General features: G+C 38.9%; 1 protein-coding gene across 7 annotated transcripts in view; it reads right to left on the bottom strand.

The window, feature by feature from the left end:
* Nucleotides 1–20,299, bottom strand: part of TMTC2 (transmembrane O-mannosyltransferase targeting cadherins 2) — a 444,929-nt gene that overhangs the window by 211,436 nt on the left and 213,194 nt on the right. For all 7 annotated transcript variants that reach the window (XR_004274687.1, XM_032296952.1, XM_032296962.1 and 4 more), the window contains one exon: nt 18,278–19,106. Coding sequence is in view for 6 of the 7 variants with exons in the window: in XM_032296952.1 (XP_032152843.1) it covers nt 18,278–19,106 (829 nt within the window). In the remaining variant the exon portion in view is untranslated. The remainder of the gene's footprint in view (nt 1–18,277; nt 19,107–20,299) is intronic.

Below are 20,299 nucleotides of genomic sequence, written 5' to 3'. Positions count from 1 at the left end.
TACCACTCATGGTACTTGACTTTGGGGTTTTCTTGGACTTGTCTTCACTCCATTTCTTATCTATGCAAAATTATTCCCATGGCTTCTCAATCAAAACTTACCTTCCCTATGACCCTAATAACAATGTGCTGAATACAAAGTTTCTGATAAACTAGTGCACGGTATTATATATAAAGACAGTTAATATTACTGCATTTTCAAATATCATGACTTGCCAAAGTGGGGAGAATTTGGGAGCACCAAGCCTTGAGGAGAGCCTCAAATCACAACAAACCCATTTTGCCTATTACACTGTCAAAAGTAGTTAATGGAACACTTGGGGAATAAATACACTAGAATGTCATAAATACTGGTCCTATTTATGTAACAACTATACCAATCCAGTAAAGGCTTTTTAGAAATTCTTCACATATGGCTGCTCGCACAGCCATGTAGTCATCCAACCAGTACCCTTTTTAATTATTAATTTTCTTGTTTTAAATTTTTTCTCCATAAATATCAGGTCTGGAACTTGTGGCCTCAAGCAATCCTCCTGCCTTGGCCTCCCAAATTGCTGGGATTACAGACGTTGAGCTGCTGTGCCCACACTTGCTTATTAATAATAACAGATTTTGTCTTCCATCAAAACGCCAGTACCTTCTGATTTATGGTAAATCCTAAAGAGTATGAGTTGCCCCTGAGTTCGTATGAGGAATAGAATTGTCTCCACCGCTTGCTTCTCACACAATCAGGATCATTTGAGTTTGGCTCAGGTATCAAAGATGAAGAATCCTTGGAAAGGCCAAGAATTCTTAGACAACTTGTACAGTATTATGATTTCTAAACAACCTCAGGGAAAACAAAAAGAATTCATTTTCTTCCTTAAATTCCCTTTCTTCTTTTATCATCCAGACTACACGTGTTTTATCTCACAGTGGATCCAATCATCAGTTAGGTATATCCCTGCCACGTAATGGCCCCAGGTGAGTTTCCTACTATAAGTCACTAAAGGAACTTTGGTATAGAAACATTAAATGAAATGTCCGAAACCTTAGCCCTGTTACCAATTAGATTTGGGTACATCCAAGTAAATTACTTAACTCTTCTACTTCCTATTTCATAGTAAAAGCAATAATTTAGTAAATATGTAATGTGGGACAAACCCTGGGCTTGGTATGCTATACCACAAGGTGGTATAGCTCTAACACTCACTCTATAGATAATAACACTATTAAGGAAAACGATAACAGCTATAAATGGCTTCAGTTATAATCAGTATCCACAACTACCTTATTGCAAAGTCTGGAATCTTTAACCATGCTGTTTCTCCTTAAGCATCCTGCCTCTCTTAGTTTCTCATGTGTAAAAGAATTGTAAGGCCAGGCACAGTGGCTCATACCTGTAATCCCAGCACTTTGGGAGGCCAAGGTGGGCAGATCACCTGAGGTTGGGAGTTCGAGACCATTCTGACAAACATGAAGAAGGCCTGTCTCTACTAAAAATACAAAATTAGCCAGGTGTAGTGGCACATGCCTGTAATCCCAGCTACTCAGGAGGCTGAGGCAGGAGAATTGTTTGAACCCGGGTGGCAGAGGCTGCAGTAAGCCGAGATTGCACCATTGCACTCTAGCCTGGGCAAGAAGAACAAAATTTCGTCAAAAAAAAAAGTTGTAACAAATCCCAGGTCACTGAAGACAAAATTAACATAGATATGTAACTCCTATTATGAAAAAAGTATATTTTGATAATAGATTATATACTAAAAGCATAACCAATTCAATATACACTTTTACAGCACATCTGCCCTATTCATTATCTATGATCATGCTATTGAGAACTACATTGCCAACCAAATCCAGGACAACAAAAACGCAAGTAAAAGCAGTACTAAATACTCTAGAGGCCAACTTTAAGATTTAAAAAATAATATAAATCCTTAAGATTGCATTTTATTTTAAAAATCTGCTTCTAAATTATAAATATAGTACATCTCAAATATAGTACATCAGGGACAATATTCCATGTGTTAACTTTTATATGTTAATTTTGGGCAGTCACTGTGATCAATGCAATAGCTAGTGTTGAACAGGGCAAAAATAAATACTAAAGAAAAGGAGATTTTTTTTAAAAAAAGAAGTGATGAGTAAAAATGCGAATAAAATGTGAGTAGAAAAATATTTATATGTGCTAATGAGGACAATTATTTGTAAATAACTATGAGAGTTCTAAAATGAAATGTCAATTATCTTTGCTATATGCAAAAATCTTGGGCAACTATCATTTTAAAGCATTTCTTCTGTATTAAAAAATATGCCTAGATGTGTGGTCTTAGATATAAATCCATATATTCTATTCATGAGTTTTAAATAATGTTGTCAGAGTATTTACATGTCAGGATGGTTAAAACTCATAGAGAAGCCACATTTTCCTATCAAATAATCAGAACTGGGCCTTAGGATATGCTTCTTTGAACCCTAATTTTTAACTTAAAACCTCAAAAGTAAATATCTGCTCCAGGCTCAGTGTGAGAATGAGCTGAGAACCAGCAACAGCCAAAACCAAAGTATGATGATCCTCTGACCAAAGCAGCGCACAGCCTCTCGCTTCTGGAATTGTACCACAGAGAACAGAAGCATGGCATTAGAAGGACTTCAGTGACTTCATCAACTGTCCTCAAAAGGTATTTCAAAGTCTCTGTGCTAAACTGTAACAGTAAAACAGATTTTAAAATGCTGTGCTGTTGCTTCCAAATAATAGTATTTCAAGAACAAAACAAATTTTAAATTTATCACTGTGATTAGAGATAAGAAAAATGCAGAATACATGGGTTTGTATAGTCATAGTAATATGCTAATGCTTTCTTATACAAGCACAGAAGCTCATTTTTACCTGAAAATTATTTTTAATATTTACATGAATATGGATATTACCATTCATTCTTCTTCTTCTTCTTCTTTTTTTTTTTTTTTTTTTTTTGAGACAGGGTCTCCACTCTGTCACCCAGGCTGGAGTGCAATGGTGTGATAACAGCTCACTACAGCTTCAACTTCTCCAGGCTCAGGTGAACCTTCCACCTCAGCCTCCCAAGTAGCTGCAACCACAAGTATGCAACCACCACACTCAGTTAATTTTTGAATTTTTTGTAGAAACAGGATTTCACCATGCTAACCAGCCTACTCTCAAATTCCTGGGCTCAAGTGATCCACCCATCTCTGCCCCTTAAAGTGCTAGAATTATAGGCGTAAGCCAAGGCACCCAACCACCATTCATTCTTAATCACAATTGCAAAAGTAACATGATATCATTATCCATGAAAAATATTCAGATCATTCAACACCAGTACTGCAAGCCATCAAAACTTGTTTGTAAATCTCAAAGAGCTTAAGTCAACGGATTTAGTGAAAAAGGAAAACATCTCAAAATATTTTAGACTTTGTGATCTTTGCTGGTATTCTCATGAAATACAAGCTGAGATATTTACTCTCTTATCCTAAACAAGGAGAGGTAAGAAGAGCAGAAAAAAACATTATATTTCTTTATGATATAAAGTTCCCACACAGAGCCCCAAACATTACACAACTATAAGTTTCCTCTGCTATTCCAGGCATCTTAAGAAGAAAACGCCGTGCTTTGACATCTGGGTAATCTGTTCTTGTCAAAACTTGACTCTGAGCTAATACATTACACTTCTAATCCAGTTCCTTCTTTCTACACTTAAACTGTCTACAGAGAAATTTTTCATAATTAACACATATGCTTAAAGTGCTTCCAAAAAAGATAATAATGCTGATATTTTAATATCTTATGATGTTTTGCACAAAGGAACTGAATCATGCCGTTTAAGATCGCTGAAAGAATGGGTTGAGAGGCAGCTGGTATTATTGGGAATTAGAATCCTTAAACACAAGACCCAATAAACCTCCAATATAGTTCTGCTTTCAAAAAGATGTTTCTGTTGTTGTTGTTTTAAATTTGTTTCTCTGTAGTATGTAGCCAAATGTGAGTAAGGGCTGGGTGAGGTGGCTCACACCTATTGGCACTTTGGGAGGCCTAGGTGAGCAGATCACTTGAGAACAGGAGTTTGGGACCAGCCTAGCCAACATGGCAAAACCCCGTCTCTACTAAAAATACAAAAATTAGCCAGGCATGGTTAATTACAGGTGCACACCTGTAACTCCAGCTACTGGGAAAGGTGAGGTAGGAGAATCACTGGCACCGGCAGATGGAGGTTGTAGTGAGCTGAGATCGTGCCACTGTACTCCATCCAGCCTGGGCAACAGAGTAAAATGCTGTCTCAAAAAAAGAAAAAAATAATAAAAAGAAAAAAATAAACCTGAGAATGTCTTATACTTAGAAAACAATATTATCACTTTTAAAAAAGAACGTCTAATATGTTTGATCATTATTTCATTTTTAGCAAGCACATGATATTTATGTCCCTTCTAGGTCCCCTTGGATGACAATGTTAAAATCGCAAGGAAATTTACACTGAAAAGCAAAGGTCAAATGATGATGACACCAGAGTGCTGGGAAGGGAAGAGTGGTCCCTTTAAATGTTATGGGGCGGGGGGCAGGAGTGGGAGGATTGCTGGGTAGAAGACGGCTTGGTTCCTGGCTAGGGCTCCACCCCACAGACCTAGATGAGGACAGGCACTCATGCTTTTGTGCCCAAATGCTGCATTTTCCAAGACTACCCTGGCCCCCTATGTCCAGACCATGGGCCTATAAAAACCCCAGACCCTAGCAGGCAGACACACAGAAGCTGCTGGATGGCGAGAGGAACACATCTGCAGAAGATGACAAGCGGCTGGAAATCCAGAAGACATCGAGGGGACACAATGTGGAAGAGCACATTGACAGGCAGTGGCACACTGGCAGGCCATCTGCCAGCCAAACAAGGTGGGGTTTGGCCCGAGATCAGGAGAGCCCAGGCCTCCTGGCAGCCTGGCTCCAGGGGAAAACCATCTCCCTTTTGGTACCCCCAATCTACCAAAAGCTACTTCTCAAACCTTGTTGCCTGGTACAGTGGCTCACGCCTGTAATCCCACCACTTTGAAAGGCCGAGGTGGGCAGATCACAAGGTCAAGAGATCGAGACCATCCTGGCTGACATGGTGAAACGTCGTCTCTACTAAAAATACAAAAATTAGATGGGTGTGATAGTGCATGCCTGTAGTCACAGCTACTCGGGAGGCTGAGGCAGGAGAATGAATCTCTTGAACGCAGGAGGCGGAGGTTGTAGTGAGCCGAGATCACCGTGACTGCACTCCAGCCTGGGCAACAGAGTGAGACTCCATCTCAAAACCACACAAACGAAACAAAACAAAAACCCCACAAACTTTGCACTCATTCTCGAAGCCAGCATGCAATCCAATGCTTCTGATATACCAAGTTAAGAAACCCTGGGAGATAGAAATCCCTGTCTTTGTGATAAGGAAGGGGGTCTAACTGAGCTAACACAAGCCGCCTACATACGGCTAAACTAAAAGAGCACGCTGTAACACCTGCCCACGGGGGGTTCAGGAGCTGTAAACATTCACCCCTAGACACTGCCTTGGGGTTGGAGCCCCACAGCCTGCCCGTCTATATGCTCCCCTAGAGGTTTGAGCAGCTGGACACTGAAGACATGAGCCACACCCCATCACATGCCTTGCGAGAGGACAGGGGAACTTTAACCATTTCAATAAGATTTCTACTTTAATGCCCAGGTGCGTAAAAATCAAAATAAAGCTCGTACTTCCTCTACATCAAACCCTTTTACAATAATTATATGACCTAAACATCTCAAATTTTTCCATAATTCCTTGAGACTTATCTGGAATTTTCTTTAAAATCTATGATCACCAGAAATAGGCACCAGTGCGTGATAAGGCTAAAACCAAGACATACTGCATTTGTCCTCCTGAAAATCTGCTCTTTAACGCTATCAATGATTGTATTTATATTACAGAAAGAAAGGAACATATTTCACCCTGCTTTAGAGGGTTCAAATACCTGTAATCTGATTCTGCACATGATAGTGCTTTTATACATATTTTTAGCTTTCTTTAACTTTTCTTTTGCTGAAAAACAAACATTTCAAAAATAGTGGCTCTGATCTTAACTCTATACTCAAATAGAACTTCTAATGTAGCTAATCTCATTCCTTAGTGGGTGTCAGATTTGAAGATATTTCTTAGGTCTCTGTTTCTGACAGTATAGTGACACTCTATGCTCAGAGAATCACAACTTGTACAGAACCAATAAAAATGCCACATTAAAAATAAAAATATTTATAAGTGAATGTATTTATTGCTTGGAAAGTAAGGGCAATCCTGAAGTCTAAAAACTTTATGAATTGCAGGACTCCAGAAAGGTAAACTAGCTGTGAAGATGGTATTCACATTGCATACATTATAATGGTCAAACTGATAAACCTGGGTTTGGGCTTTACTGAACTTCAAGCAGGAGGCCAGACTGCAGAAGCCACATAAACTGTGACCTGCCTGAAAGAAGACAGCCCTCGTAGCTTAACTAGCAACAAACAAATTTTTAAAACTTAAGAGAATGGGTCAGGTGCAATGGCTCACGCCTGTAATCCCAGCACTGTGGGAGGCCGAGGTGGGTGGATCACCTGAGGTCAGGGGTTTAGAACCAGCCAGGCCAACACAGTGAAACCCATCTTTTATAAAAAATAAAAAAATTAGTCAGGTGTGGTGGCACATGCGTGTAGTCCCAGCTACTAGGCAGGCTAAGGCAGGACAATTCCTTAAACCCAGGAGGCGGAGGTTGCAGTGAGCAAATTATGCCACTGTACTAAAGCCTGGGTGACAGAGTAACAGAGTGAGATTCCGTCAAAAACAAACAAACAAACCTTAGGGAATGAAAAGATGGGTGAACTGTCTGTCTGGCATATTTGGACTAACAGGAAATAGGAAAAAATATTCCTTGGGCATTCTTAGGCATTGGTCTACCTTCACAAAGTTTAGGGCAATACTACATCTGTTGCCTAAAGAGTATCCAAGCAAAAATGATTTTTAAACTACAACTGTAGCAGAGATTTTAAAAGGGATATCACAAGAATATTATGTGGAATATTGTCTCTATAATAAATATAAAGCCCTAGTTAAATTGAACCAAACCAGAGAAAACCCGTTACTAAAACTGACCTAAAAGCAAATTTGGTTCTTTCCAAAACTAGGAAAGAAATTAAATCAATAGAAAAAATAAGCCATTTATAACCAAATATTATGCTTACCTAGTTTTGCAGGTAAGCTCTACCTAATATAGAAGAAAAAAAATTCTAATTTTACATAAAATCTTTGAGGGAACAAAAAAGAAGTAATGCTCCTAACTTGATTCTATAAAGATCAATTGGTTTTAAAACCAGAATATGACACATGAGAGAAACTAACAGTCACTCAGAAATACAGATGAAAAACAAATTTAAAAGAAAATGGAAATGATAATACATTATAAGCAATTCCTGGGCTTAATCTAGGAATGCAAAATAGGTTCAACATTAGAAAATCTATTAATGCAAAAGTGTGTGAAGGACATGAAAAAACACTTTACAAAAGAAGACATATATGAGGCCAACAAACGTGAAAAAATGCTTATCATCACTAGTCATTAGAGAAATGCAAATCAAAACCACATTGAGATACCATCTCATACCAGTTAGAATGGCAATCATTAAAAAATCTGGAGACAGCAGATGCTGGAGAGGATGTGGAGAAACAGGAACACTTTTACACTGTTGGTGGGAGTGCAAATTAGTGCAACCATTGTGGAAGACAGTGTGGCAATCCCTCAAAGGCCTAGAAATAGAAATACTGTTTGACCCAGCAATCCCATTACTGAGTATATACCCAAAGAATTATAAATTGTTCTATTATAAAGACACATGCACACGTATGTTCGTTGTGGCACTGTTTACAATAGCAAAGACCTGGAACCAACACAAATGTCCATCAATGATAGACTGGATAAAGAAAATGTGGCACATAAACACCATGGAATACTATACATCCATAAAAAATGATGAGTTTGTGTCCTTCATAGGGACATGGATGAATCTGGAAACCATCATTCTCAGCAAACCGACACAAGAACAGAAAACCAAACACCACATGTTCTCACTCATAGGCAGGTGTTGAACAATTAGAACGCACGGACACAGGGAGGGGAGCATCACACACTGTGGTCAGTAGGGGTGGTTAGGGGAGGGATAGTGGGGTTGGGGAGGGTGGGGAGGGATAACAAGGGGAGAAATACCAGATATAGGTGATGGGGGAATGAAGGCAGGAAACCACCCTGCCATGCAGGTACCTATGTAACAATTCTGCATGATCTGCACATGTACCCCGGAACCTAAAATACAATAAAATAAAAATAAAGAAAATCTACTAATATAATTCATAAAACTAAGAGACTAAGTGAGGAAAACCTATCATCATCAGTATTAAGTCATAAAAAAGTTCTTAAACTAGAAATGAGGAAAACTCTACTGATAAAAGTTATCTACAGAAAAATCTATAAATACACCTAATGTGAAAAAAAATCGAAAACTTTTTTTAAACAAGAAATAAAAAAAAAATTTGTTCAACATTGCAATGGGGAATCCAGTACATAATAAGACAAGAAAAGAAATAAAAGAGAGAAACGAAACTGTGAAAAAGGAGAAGTATAGAGAAAAGTCCTCAAAGACACTGGAAATATTCCTTTAATAAGCGACAAAATACATATATTAGTAGTATTTCTTAAACTATACAAATATGATGTAAAGGCATACTTATATATGAATGGTATATTTCATATATATTTAATAAAAGCAAAGACATGTTAGGGCATTTTTAAGAAACACAATACTATGGAAATCAGAAAAAAATTAACTTCATGCTTAATCCTATGCTAGTCTCAAATTTTTTAGCATATAAAGCCTGATAAATATAATCTAAGGCAACTCTAATTTTAAGGTTTGAAGGTTTTCAAAAGCCCATAAATATTCTAAAAGTCTTGTTGTCGGTAATTTCAAAATCTTAGAGTCAGCAACATCTTCAGCACCCACTTCATCTATATCATAGAACCATTTGCATTGAGTATACTGTGCTCTGGATTTTTTTTTTTTTACACCCACAAAAACTGTACTTGCAATCATTAGAGCTGGACAACAGGAAAAAAATTTATGTGTCAATTCATTCTTTTTTTTTTTTTTTTTTTTTTTTTGACAGAATCTCCTGTATCCCAGGCTGGAGTGCAGTGGCACAATCTCAGCTCACTGCAACCTCTGCCTGCCAGGTTCAAGCAATTCTCCTGCCTCAGCCTCCTAAGCAGCTGTGACTACAGGCATGAACCACCATTCTCGGCTAATTTTTTGTATTTTTAGTAGAGATGGAGTTTCACCATGCTGGCCAGGCTGGTCTCAAACTCCTGACCTCATGATCCACCTGCCTAGGCCTCCAAAAGTGCTGGAATTACAGGCATAGCCATGGTGCCCAGCCCCAATTCACTCTTAAAGGCATCTGAATTCCTGTGACTCTCCATCCCAAATGGAAACAACCATACTTGAATTCTTCAAGATTGAAATATTTAAAATGGGCCTTAATTTAACAACTGAATAAATGTAAATCTGCTTTTAAAAAATATTTCAGTCTAGTTCAGCCCATGATATGTCTTCATTTTATTCTTGCCAGCCCCATTGTTTATCTATTTTTTTCTACTCAATAGAGAAGAGATGGACTGAAAAGACAAAACACAGAATTTCTTTATGAAAACTAGATTTAACTTCCTGCTATTTATCTCCCAATCAGCCTTTATTGGTGAGATGCTTTTATCAGGTTCTCCTACCAGGGCTTGCTGGTAAAAATGAAAATCTGTGTTTTACAGCACAACTCAGGCCAGTCAGTTTTAAGAAAATATTATAGTGGCCTTCTTGATTTAACTGGCAAATTTGATGTTTTATGAAAATCTGAACCTCTGTTGAAAAATTTGTATCTTCCCTTGGACATATCATGACAAATTGTTGGAGAAATATAATAATAGAATTTATTACACCGTAGCTGGTTAACTAAAATTCATCAGAGTTAACTAAAATTCATTAAAGACACTCAATTAGAGGTTTAAAAAAAAAACCTTACACTATAAAATCTGCAATGAAATCGTCAATTTTTACATGGCTTAGAGACTTAGGATTCACTTAAATTGTGAGTTATTTCCTAAATGATATTCCTACAACATACTTGTTTCTTAAAATTTGATGCCATGATAAATTGAAATAGAACCACCAATTTTGCAGCAATCTACAAAGGAAAAAAAAACTGTCAAATACTACAGAACTGAAACAATTTTGACTGTTTTTCTACATCTAAAACATGTTGTCATTTGCATTGGGGGAGTAAATGCAAACTGCTTGGATAATCACCTTGAAAGTTTCAAATATGTATATCATTTCACATACTTTTTTTATATTTATCAGTTCACATATTTACATTAAAAATGGGCATTAAAAACAACCGTTAGCTCTTAAGTTTTCCCAAATTCACTCTTAATTGGTTGTTTTTTTGTTGTTTCGTTTTGAGACAGACTCTCGCTCTGTTGCCAGGCTGGAGTGCAGTGGCACAATGTCAGCTCACTGCAACTTCCACCTCCTGGGTTCAAGGAATTCCCTTGCCTCAGCTTCTCAAGTAGCTGGGATTACAGGCTAGCACCACCATGCCCAGCTAATTTTTTGCATTTTAGTAGAGATGGGGTTTCACCACATTGGCCAGGATGGTCTTGATCTCTCAACCTCGTGATCTGCCAGCCTCGGCCTCCCAAAGTGCTGGGATTACAGGCGCGACCCTCCGCGCCTGGCCCAATTGTTCTTAACTATTTAAGAAATTGTACTTCATCCTGGTCAACATGGTGAAACCCCGTCTATACTAAAAATACAAAAAATTAGCTGGGCATGGTGGCGCGTGCCTGTAATCCCAGCTACTCAGGAGGCTGGGGCAGGAGAATTGCCTGAACCCAGGAGGCGGAGGTTGAGGTGAGCCGAGATCGCGCCATTGCACTCCAGCCTGGGTAACAAGAGTGAAACTCTGTCTCAAAAAAAAAAAAAAAAAAAAAAGAAATTGTTCTTAACTGTTTAAGAAATTGCTTTCCAACAATTAACTACCACAGTCATGTTTTTTTAAATCAAATGGACATACAGTTAATAAACCATTCTCAGAATCTATTTGATTTCAAATCTATAACTTAATTTTAAAATGCCTTTTAGCAAACCAGATGTGCTGCCATATATACTACAATTCTTTTATGTTTATGTGCTCACTGATCTGCTTATCTATGACTCTGTCAGCCTGGGATTGTGACGTTAATTAATAAGGAACTTTGCAAGAAGTTGATTTTAGGGAAGAGAGGTGACCAGTTTGAGATGCTGGCATATCACCCAGGTGGAAAAGTTCCTTGTAGGAAGGGGGTCACAGAGAATATAACTTAGAAATTCAATTGTGTATTTATTGACCTCCTACTATATACCAAGCAATGTCCTAGATACTATAGAGAAGGGAAAATAAAACTTCAAGAATTCATTAGTTTAGGGAGAAGGCAAAATCGTAGAAGAGAGAAAGCTGTGGGAAATGAGAGAAAGATAGTCAAAATCATGCAGAGCCTTAAAAGCCGTGGTAACAGAGATCAATGGTGCCAAATTCTACAGAAACTAGAGCCACATGGGGATTTAGAAAAGGCCAGAGCAAAAAGGGTGATCACACATTTAACTGCTTTGTAATGAATCAAGGAATGCTTTCTTTAAGCAAATACTAATAAATATGGCTTAAAAAATGAGTTGCTTTAAAGAGGGACAGGGGTGGGTGGGTGTGGATGCAGTGGCTCACACCTGTAATCCCAGCACTTTTGGAGGTTGAGGCAGGCAGATCACCTCAGGCTGGGAGTTTGAGACCAGCCTGAACAACATGGAGAAACCCTACCTCTACTAAAAAATACCAAATTAGCCAGGCATAGTGGTGCATTCCTGTAATCCCAGCTACTCGAGAGGGTAAGGCAGGAGAATTGCTTGAACCCAGGAGGTGGAGGTTGCGGTGAGTCGATATCGCACTATTGTACTCCAGCCTGGGCAACAAGAGCATAACTCTGTCTCAAAAAAAAAAAGGGGGGGTATTGGGGGAGACTCTTTCAAATATAATGTGGCTTGCTCATTAAGGCAGTCATCAGAGAAAATTTTTTTTTTTTCCTAAGCACAAAAATGCAAAGAGTCATTGTGAAATCAACAAACTACAGTAATCAACTATGTCTAGTATTTCCCTGACATTATCAACCACATAATGAGACAGGACTTGTGGTTTACATAGTCCAAATCAGCTATCATTTCTCCACTATCCAGATTTAAACCATAAATTAGCAGCACAGTCACTATGACAGGGTTTACTCATCATCATTTGCATCCAATCAGTTAATGACTGGCAGCTGTCTACAGGACCCATTACTGAAGGCAGCAGTTTTAATGCATACTGCTTCATGAGGCTGAAAATCATATCCCGTTAAAGCACATGCTCGACTGAAGTATTCCAGAATTTGCAAATGCTTTCAAAGGAAGAAAAAAAATCCTAACTCCATCTGTAATCTCAGAAAATCATATAGAAGACTGGGTTTCTAACCTTTCACTTAGGTTCAAATAATGTAACAGACTAAGAAAATCTGCCTTAAGGAAGTTTATTGCCAGGTTCATAATTGCTAAGAAAGTAACCGTAGTCAGAATTATTATTAACATCTTATAAACAGAAAAAAAAATAAGAAACCTGGATTGCAAGAGTTTTGCCTTCTATCAAAATGGAAGCATATGTCACACACAGATGCAGTCACACAATCTAAAACTAACTCTACTCCCAATTCTACCTGTCATTATAAAGCATCCCTCACACTACCTGGCATATCAAAGGCATAATATTTCACACTCTTGCCTTATTTCATGCATGTACATTCTATCTGTAAACAGATCATGAACCCCTTAAAGAGAAGGACCCTGACTGTAACAATACTGAAACATATTCATTACTGAATGCCTTTGCTCTACCAGACACAGTCCTCATTGTAGTATATGTAGCACCTTTTAAAATGTAAAAATCTCTACCTTCTTGTATTATACATTCTAGTGTATGCTGATAACACATTGACACAATGAACATGTAATTATAGAAAATATAGTATGTCAAATAGTGATAATTACTAAGAGAAAAATGAAGCATGGAAAGAGGATAGGGAATGCTCAATAACACAGAGGTGGAGGGGTGGATATAATTTATAGCAGGGCAGTCAATTTTACACAAAGCACCTTGCTTATAATGTAACAGCTGATCAGAGACTTAAAGGAAGTGAGGAAGATCACAGTGAGAATAACCAGGAAAACACATTCCAGGAAGAAACAATGACAAGGATAAAAGCTCTGCGGCGGCTGGGTGCAGTGGCTTACGTCTGTAATCCCAGCACTTTGGGAGGCTGAGGCAGGCAAATCACCTGAGGTTGGGAGTTAGAGACACACCTGACCAACATGGAGCAACTCTATCTCCACTAAAAATACAAAAATTAGCCAGATGTGGTGGCACATGCCTGTAATCCCAGCTACTCAGGAGGCTGAGGCTAGAGAATCCCTTGAACCAGAGAGGCAGAGGTGGCAGTGAGCTGAGATCGTACCATTGCACTCCAGCCTGGGCAACAAGAGCGAAACTGTCTCAAAATAAAAAAAGGGGGGGAGGGGGGACTTTGCGTCAGGAGCTTCCCTGGCATATAAAAGGTACATCAAAGGGGCCAGCAGAGCTGGAGTGGAGTAAGGGAAGGAAAGGGTGGTGAATATATACGGGGTCCTGTCTGAGGCTGTGTATATCCATATCTATCATATCTATAATCTATCTATCTATCTAGAGTTGTGTAAGCACAGAACTGTTCTAATTTTATTTATTTTTATGTTTTCAACTTTTATTTTAGATTCTAATGCTATATGGGCAGGTTTATTACAAAGGCATATTACATGATGCTGAGGCCTGGAGCACAACTGAACCCATCACCCTGGAAGTGAGCATAGTACTCAATAAATAGTTTTTGAACTCTTGGCTCCCCCTCCTCCCTCTCCCTCTAATATGCTTTCAATTAGAGAGAAACAGGGAGCCAGAGAATAACTGGGGAGAGTGGAACGCCATGCCCTGACTTGTGTTTCCAAAAGGTCACCAGGGCTGCTGGTTAAGCACAGACTTTGAAGGTGAAAAGAAGCAGGGGTTCAGCTCAGACATTAAAGAATGTGAAGCTGTCACTCACATCATTACAAACAGAAAAAGCTAAACAGACTGAAAATCAATAACTTGTCTTGGAATCATCAGTGAACTGGGGTCGCAGAGCCAACCACCACTGTGAAATCTAGAGAAAGACAAATCCAAAGACACAGCAGAGGAGAGCTTACCTGGAGCAGAAGCTGCTGGAGACAGAAACCGTCAGAAACAACTGACTAGTCATTTTGACAAGTTGCTGGAGGCTAAGCACGAACTAGCTTTTGAATCAGAAACTCCTGAGGGTGGCAGTCTTAAGAGACTCGCACACTTTTGGAGGTTGCCTCCTGTGACCCCAACAGAGACTCACTGGGAAGAGCCAAGAAAGATGTTCTCCTGACTCTGGCAGTAGAAGAATAAACCTTATGAAATATACTACCCAGAGCATTTGTCATGACAAATGTCACTTGCTCCATAGAGGAAAGATCTTAGCCTTGTCCCAGAGCTGTGGGGGAAAGCTATTCCTTTCAACTCAGCCTCTGCTAGCCTTCCTGTCTCAACTGGAGTGGGACACAAGGAAAGATAAGAAACACTTGTGGCCAGGCACGGTGGCTTATGCCTGTAATCCCAGCACTTTGGGAGGCTGAGGAGGGCAGATCACCTAAGGTCAGAAGTTGTAGACCAGCCTGACCAACATGGAGAAACACTGTCTCTACTAAAAATACAAAAAAAAAATTTAGCTGGGCATGGTGGCACATGCCTGTAATTCCAGCTAATTGGGAAGTTGAGGCAGGAAAATCGCTTGAACCTGGGAGGCGGAGGTTGCAGTTAGCCAAGATCATGCCATTGCACTCCAGCCTGGGCAACAGAAGCGAAACTCCATCTCAAAAAATAGAAAAGAAACACTTGTGAAGATTTCGTCATAAAATAATAGAGTATTTTTCCTTCCCCACACCAACAGAGCTGCAGTATAGTAATAGTTGATTACAGCTGAAATAGATGCAAAACAGAGTCCTTGGGAAAGCCCAACAAACACTGGGAAGACCAAAACCAAGGCCATCAGAGGAATGTGAGATCTCTGGCATCCACAGCTATGGCAAAATACAGTCCAACTCCTAACCAGATTTACATAAAATCTCACAATAAAACCGATTCACCTCATTTCTTATTACCCAATACATCAAGTCTGAGTTGAAGCAAAAAAAGTACAAGATATGCTAAAAGGCAAGAAACACAAGCTGGGAGGTGAGACAAGAGTCTTTTTACTAATATTCCAGATAAAAGATGGTGGTGGCCTGGGCCATGATGCCAACAGTGATGGTGTAAAAGGTGGTCAAGCTCTGGATGTATTTTTACAAAAAGGACATAGAGGATCTCCTGATGGAATGGATGTGAGCTGCTGTGAAGGGAAAAGAGGAGGCAGGGATGACTTCAGAATTCTTGGCCAGAGCTGCTAGGAAAATGGAGGTTCCATCAACTGAGATGGACTGAGATGGTAAAGCCCACAAGTAAAGCAGTTGACTGGGCCATGGGTGGGTGATGGGTTTTGGGAATTCAGTGTTTGATGTCTGAAAGAACTTATCGTGGCAGTGGCCAGTTGTACATTTATTTAGCTAATAATATTTTGGGGTGCTGAAATTGTGCAGCACTTCTCAAGTATTAGAACGAACACCTGAAAATGTTGGAAACCCAGGAAATGTTGAATAATTGTTTTACTTAGTGAATGGAAAAATAAAAAAAAAATGATCAAACATTCTAACTATGTACCAAAATATCTTATTTAGAATCATTAACTGTCAGCAAAAATAGCAGCAAATGCTGGAAAATACCTAAGGGTTTACAAAATGTTTTCAGGTATTCTGACTGCTACTTACACCCTAGTATCTGAGTATCTGCCCTCTCCTTTTTGCATTGTAATAAAATTTGGCTTGATACGTGGCTTCTCAGAATAAAGATAACATTTCCCAGCCTTCCTTGTAGGTAGGTGTGCCCAATGGTCTGAGAGCAAGCATGGTGTGTGCAATTTCTGCAATATGCTCTAAGACTGAGTATACCCACCATTTGCCCTTTCTCCCTCTCTTCTTGTCAGCTGAAGTGCTGATGTGATAATGAGCCATCTTGGACCATAAGGACAGGGTGACACCACTGAGATGGCAAGGGAATAAAAGAGAAAGAGCTTGGATCCTGAAAACCCATGGCGCCAGCTTATCAGCTCTGTGTTTGTACATACTTAGATTAAAAGAAAGAATAAAGCTTCTATCTTACTTAAACCACTGTTGTCTTGGCTTTTTCTAAGAGTAATTTAGCCTAAAACTTAAAATACGCCAAGAATTTTTGTTTTTAATTCTTAACTATATATCTGTTTTAAACAGCAGGAAAATACATTGGCAACATAGCCTTGTTCTATATCCTTACATCTACTAGTGCAGAAAAACTGGCTGGTAAGTATTCTCCAAAAACTAATTGTAACAATTTTTACAACAAGATTTGGGTCCAGGCATTCAATAAACTGTGCAGTACTTACTACCTAGCAAAAGCCACATGGTAATGATTTTTCACAAAGAATTGAGAAATTACATGCTATACAGTAGCTCAACTTTAAGCTTCCAACTTCCTATTAAAGTCTCTGCAATTTATTAAGCAGTGTAAGTGCCAGCAATTAGTTCCTTAGCTTAAAGAAATGTGTAGTTGTTCACTAAATCTCCTGATTTAATTTGTGCTCATCAGACAAGCATGACAAAGTAGCTTTTGGTGTATCTAGATCTTTAGACATATATCCTAATACCTATTAGCAGGCCATTTTTATATTCTGGAACAGTTTTACACCTTCTTTTAATCCTGATATAGAATTGTATTGGAAAGAGTAGAAAGATATCGTTCAAATGCTATATAAGCAAACATAATTTAAAGAGTAAAAATAGGCCAGATGCGGTGGCTCACTCCTGTAATCTCAGCACTTGATGAGCATGAGGTGGGCAGATCACCTAAGGTTAGGAGTTTGAGACCAGCCTGGCTAACGTGGTGAAACACCGTCTCTAATAAAAATACAAAAATTAGCCTGGTGTGGTGGTGGGTACCTGTAATCTTAGCTACTCGGGAGGCAGGAAAATCGCTTGAACCCAGGAGGCGGAGGTTGCAGTGAGTCAAGAACATGCCATTGCAACAAGACTCCACTCTCAAAAAAAAAAAAAGAGAGAATAAAAAACTCTTTAGCACTATTTACTGTGATGTATTTCTGCACTAAAAATTTACATCTATTTTTATTTAATTGTCTTCTAGCTTCCAATACATTTAATTGCCTAAATTAGAGTAACCCATTGTCATAGCTTTTGACTTTTCTCTTTTATTTTAAAGGAAACTACTTTCTACACTAGCTATCAATTCTGAGATTTGCTCAGATAATTTTCTAAATCAAAAGCAATCATGAATGGTATAATCAAAGCTCTCATTATTCAGTGAAAAGTTTATTTCTCTAAGTGACTTAAAAATTCAAGTAAAAACTTGCTAACTGCTTAGCAACATTCAGATAATTTAGCCTCTGCATAGCCGAAGGTGACTCATACCTGAATGTGCACACACTGACATCTAGAGACATAATTTCAGGATTCAGAGGGAGTCACATCTCCAAATCTTTTAAAGGTTTCAATGAAAGTCTTGTATTTCCTCAGGCAATTCTTGGAAAACAGAAGAGTTAATGTATACTTATGTGGGATACTGACTTTTATCATATGATACAAGAGCTGTTCCTATCAGTATTTTAAATTTGAAAACCAAGCCCTTTTCTAAATTCTTGCAACAGTCAATATTGTTACACAACAGGAGCTCTAATTCTTCCAGACAAACATAGAAACACAGGAAAATATTTTCTTATTCCAAGTAAGAAATATTAGGCACGTCTCTAAATTGGTTATATGTGGTATCTCTTTAAAAAAAAAATAAAAAGCATGAAAGATACAAATACTGCATAAAAGGACCTCTTCCTCCTTAATACTGAGACAAGAAGCAAAGACGTAAAGAGGGTGAAAGCATAAACTATCCAAGCAAAAGCATAAAATAAAAGATTACCTTTAGCTGGGTTTACTTTTATCCCTGACCTATACAGCATTTCTTCATTCTGCCAGTCTCCATTCCTGATCGCGGTCTTGAGTCCATAAAAAACAATTAGTGTAGCTGTAGCATAAAAAATCAAGCTCTTGAGGAATCGCTTTTGGACTTTGACATAAAGGGCTCTGGCCCCCACTGTAATCAGTAGGCAGAAGCCCATACTAGGAATATATAATACTCGCTCTGCAATTACAAAGCCGACATAGAAAAACAGGTTCGTGGCAGGAACAAAGGGTATGATTAACAAAGATAAAGACAGAACAACAATGTTCTCCGTAGAAGGAAGTTGGGTTCTCTGTGATACATCATTTTTAATGCCATTTTCTACTTTGGATGCAAAGCTGGGCTTAGTCTCTGAGTTCTGGTACTCCACATCTGAAAGGCAGCTATGTCCATTTGCATTCTGCTTGCCATTTGTTACAGTTTTCCCATTGCATTCTCGGTCTGCGTTCGGGCTCTTCAAACCATAGCAGGCAAGGAGGAGGAGTCCAGTATAGAAGGCCACAGTGTGTAGGTTTCTCCAGTCACAAACTGTTTTAAGCAGAGGCACAGCGTCCATTGACCAATCAAAACTGAGGGTATCTGGGCATAGCAACAGCCAGAGGTTCTTGGTTGGCAAGTAGAAGAAGGTGAGCGTGCGGGTGAGGAGGCTGTCCGAATCAGCAGCGGGGTTGTCCGAGTTGGAAAAGCTTGGTGGTTTGTTTCCCATCCAGTATAACCGGGCACCCAAAAGCGAGGAGCCCCAGAAAGTTAACAAACTAATGCTGAGGAAAAGAGATAAGTTCTTCCTCTGAAATCAAAAAAAAGAAGGGAAAAATTAAGATCATTGTCAATACAGCATGGGAACATTTACTATTTACAGATAAAATACATTTTTTAACTGGATAGTTAAAAACACAGCATTATGTCTCCAAAAAGAATGACTTAATTATTTCTATCACCTTTTTTTTTTTTGATACAATCTAGCTCTGTCGCCCAGGTTGGAGTACAGTGGTGCAATTTTGGCTCACTGCAACCTCCGCCTGCGGTGTTCAAGCAGTTCTCTGCCTCAGTCTCCCCAGTATCTGAGATTACAGGTGCCTGCCACCACTGCCCACTAATTTTTGTATTTTTAATAGAGACGGGGTTCCACCATCTTGGCTAGGCTGGTCTTGAACTCCTGTCCTCGTGATCCACCTGCCTTGGCTTCCCAAAGTGCTGAGATTACAAGTGTGAGCCACCATGCCCAGCTTCTATCACCTTTCAAACGTGCCTAGAAAAAATTTAATCTCCTAAAAAACCTGAATGTGGAATTGTAGTTTGCGTATATTTTTTGATTATCTTTTCTTATTTTTCCTTTCTAAAATACCAATAATCAAAGCTTCAATTTCATAACTTCTACAAAGTGGGTTCAATATATTTATTTCCCTCCCAGAATTCGTGTCAAGTCACAATGGGACCACAATGTAAAGTACTTAGCACTCTGCATGAGATATAGAAGGCACCTAATAACTATTGTCTTTCATTTTACCGTAGTTTAGATTTTGAAGAAAAACAAAAAGCAGTCATGTCAAAAAATATTTGGTATGGCAGGACTCTGTGCTCGTCTCTAAGGGAGTAAAAGCATGCAGCTAAGTCTAAGCTAGTCCCCCATGTCATTGTCTTATTCTGTCCTTGCAGAATTTATAAACAAGGCTTTTATCTGCTGCCCCATATTGTCACTGACAACAGTGACATCCGACATTCAAAAATACTCCTCATGAATCCCAAATTTTTCATGTTGATGACAGCTTTTAAAAATAAAATTACTTTAGGCCGGGCACAGTGGATCACTCCTGTAATCCCAGCACTTTAGGAGGCCGAGGCAGGCGGACCACTTGAAGCCAGGAGTTCAAAACCCCATTTCTACTAAAAATACAAAAAAAAACCAAAACCACACATTGTTGGGCATGGTGGGGTGCACCTGTAATCTCAGCTAATCAGGAGGTTGAGGCAGGAGAATAG

This window comes from Sapajus apella, unplaced genomic scaffold (assembly GCF_009761245.1).
Source record: "Sapajus apella isolate SASKATOON/1434 unplaced genomic scaffold, GSC_monkey_1.0 scaffold2, whole genome shotgun sequence".
NCBI lineage: Eukaryota > Metazoa > Chordata > Mammalia > Primates > Cebidae > Sapajus > Sapajus apella.
The sequence above is the reverse complement of the archived record's forward strand: the minus strand, read 5'-3'. Positions and strand labels throughout refer to the sequence as shown.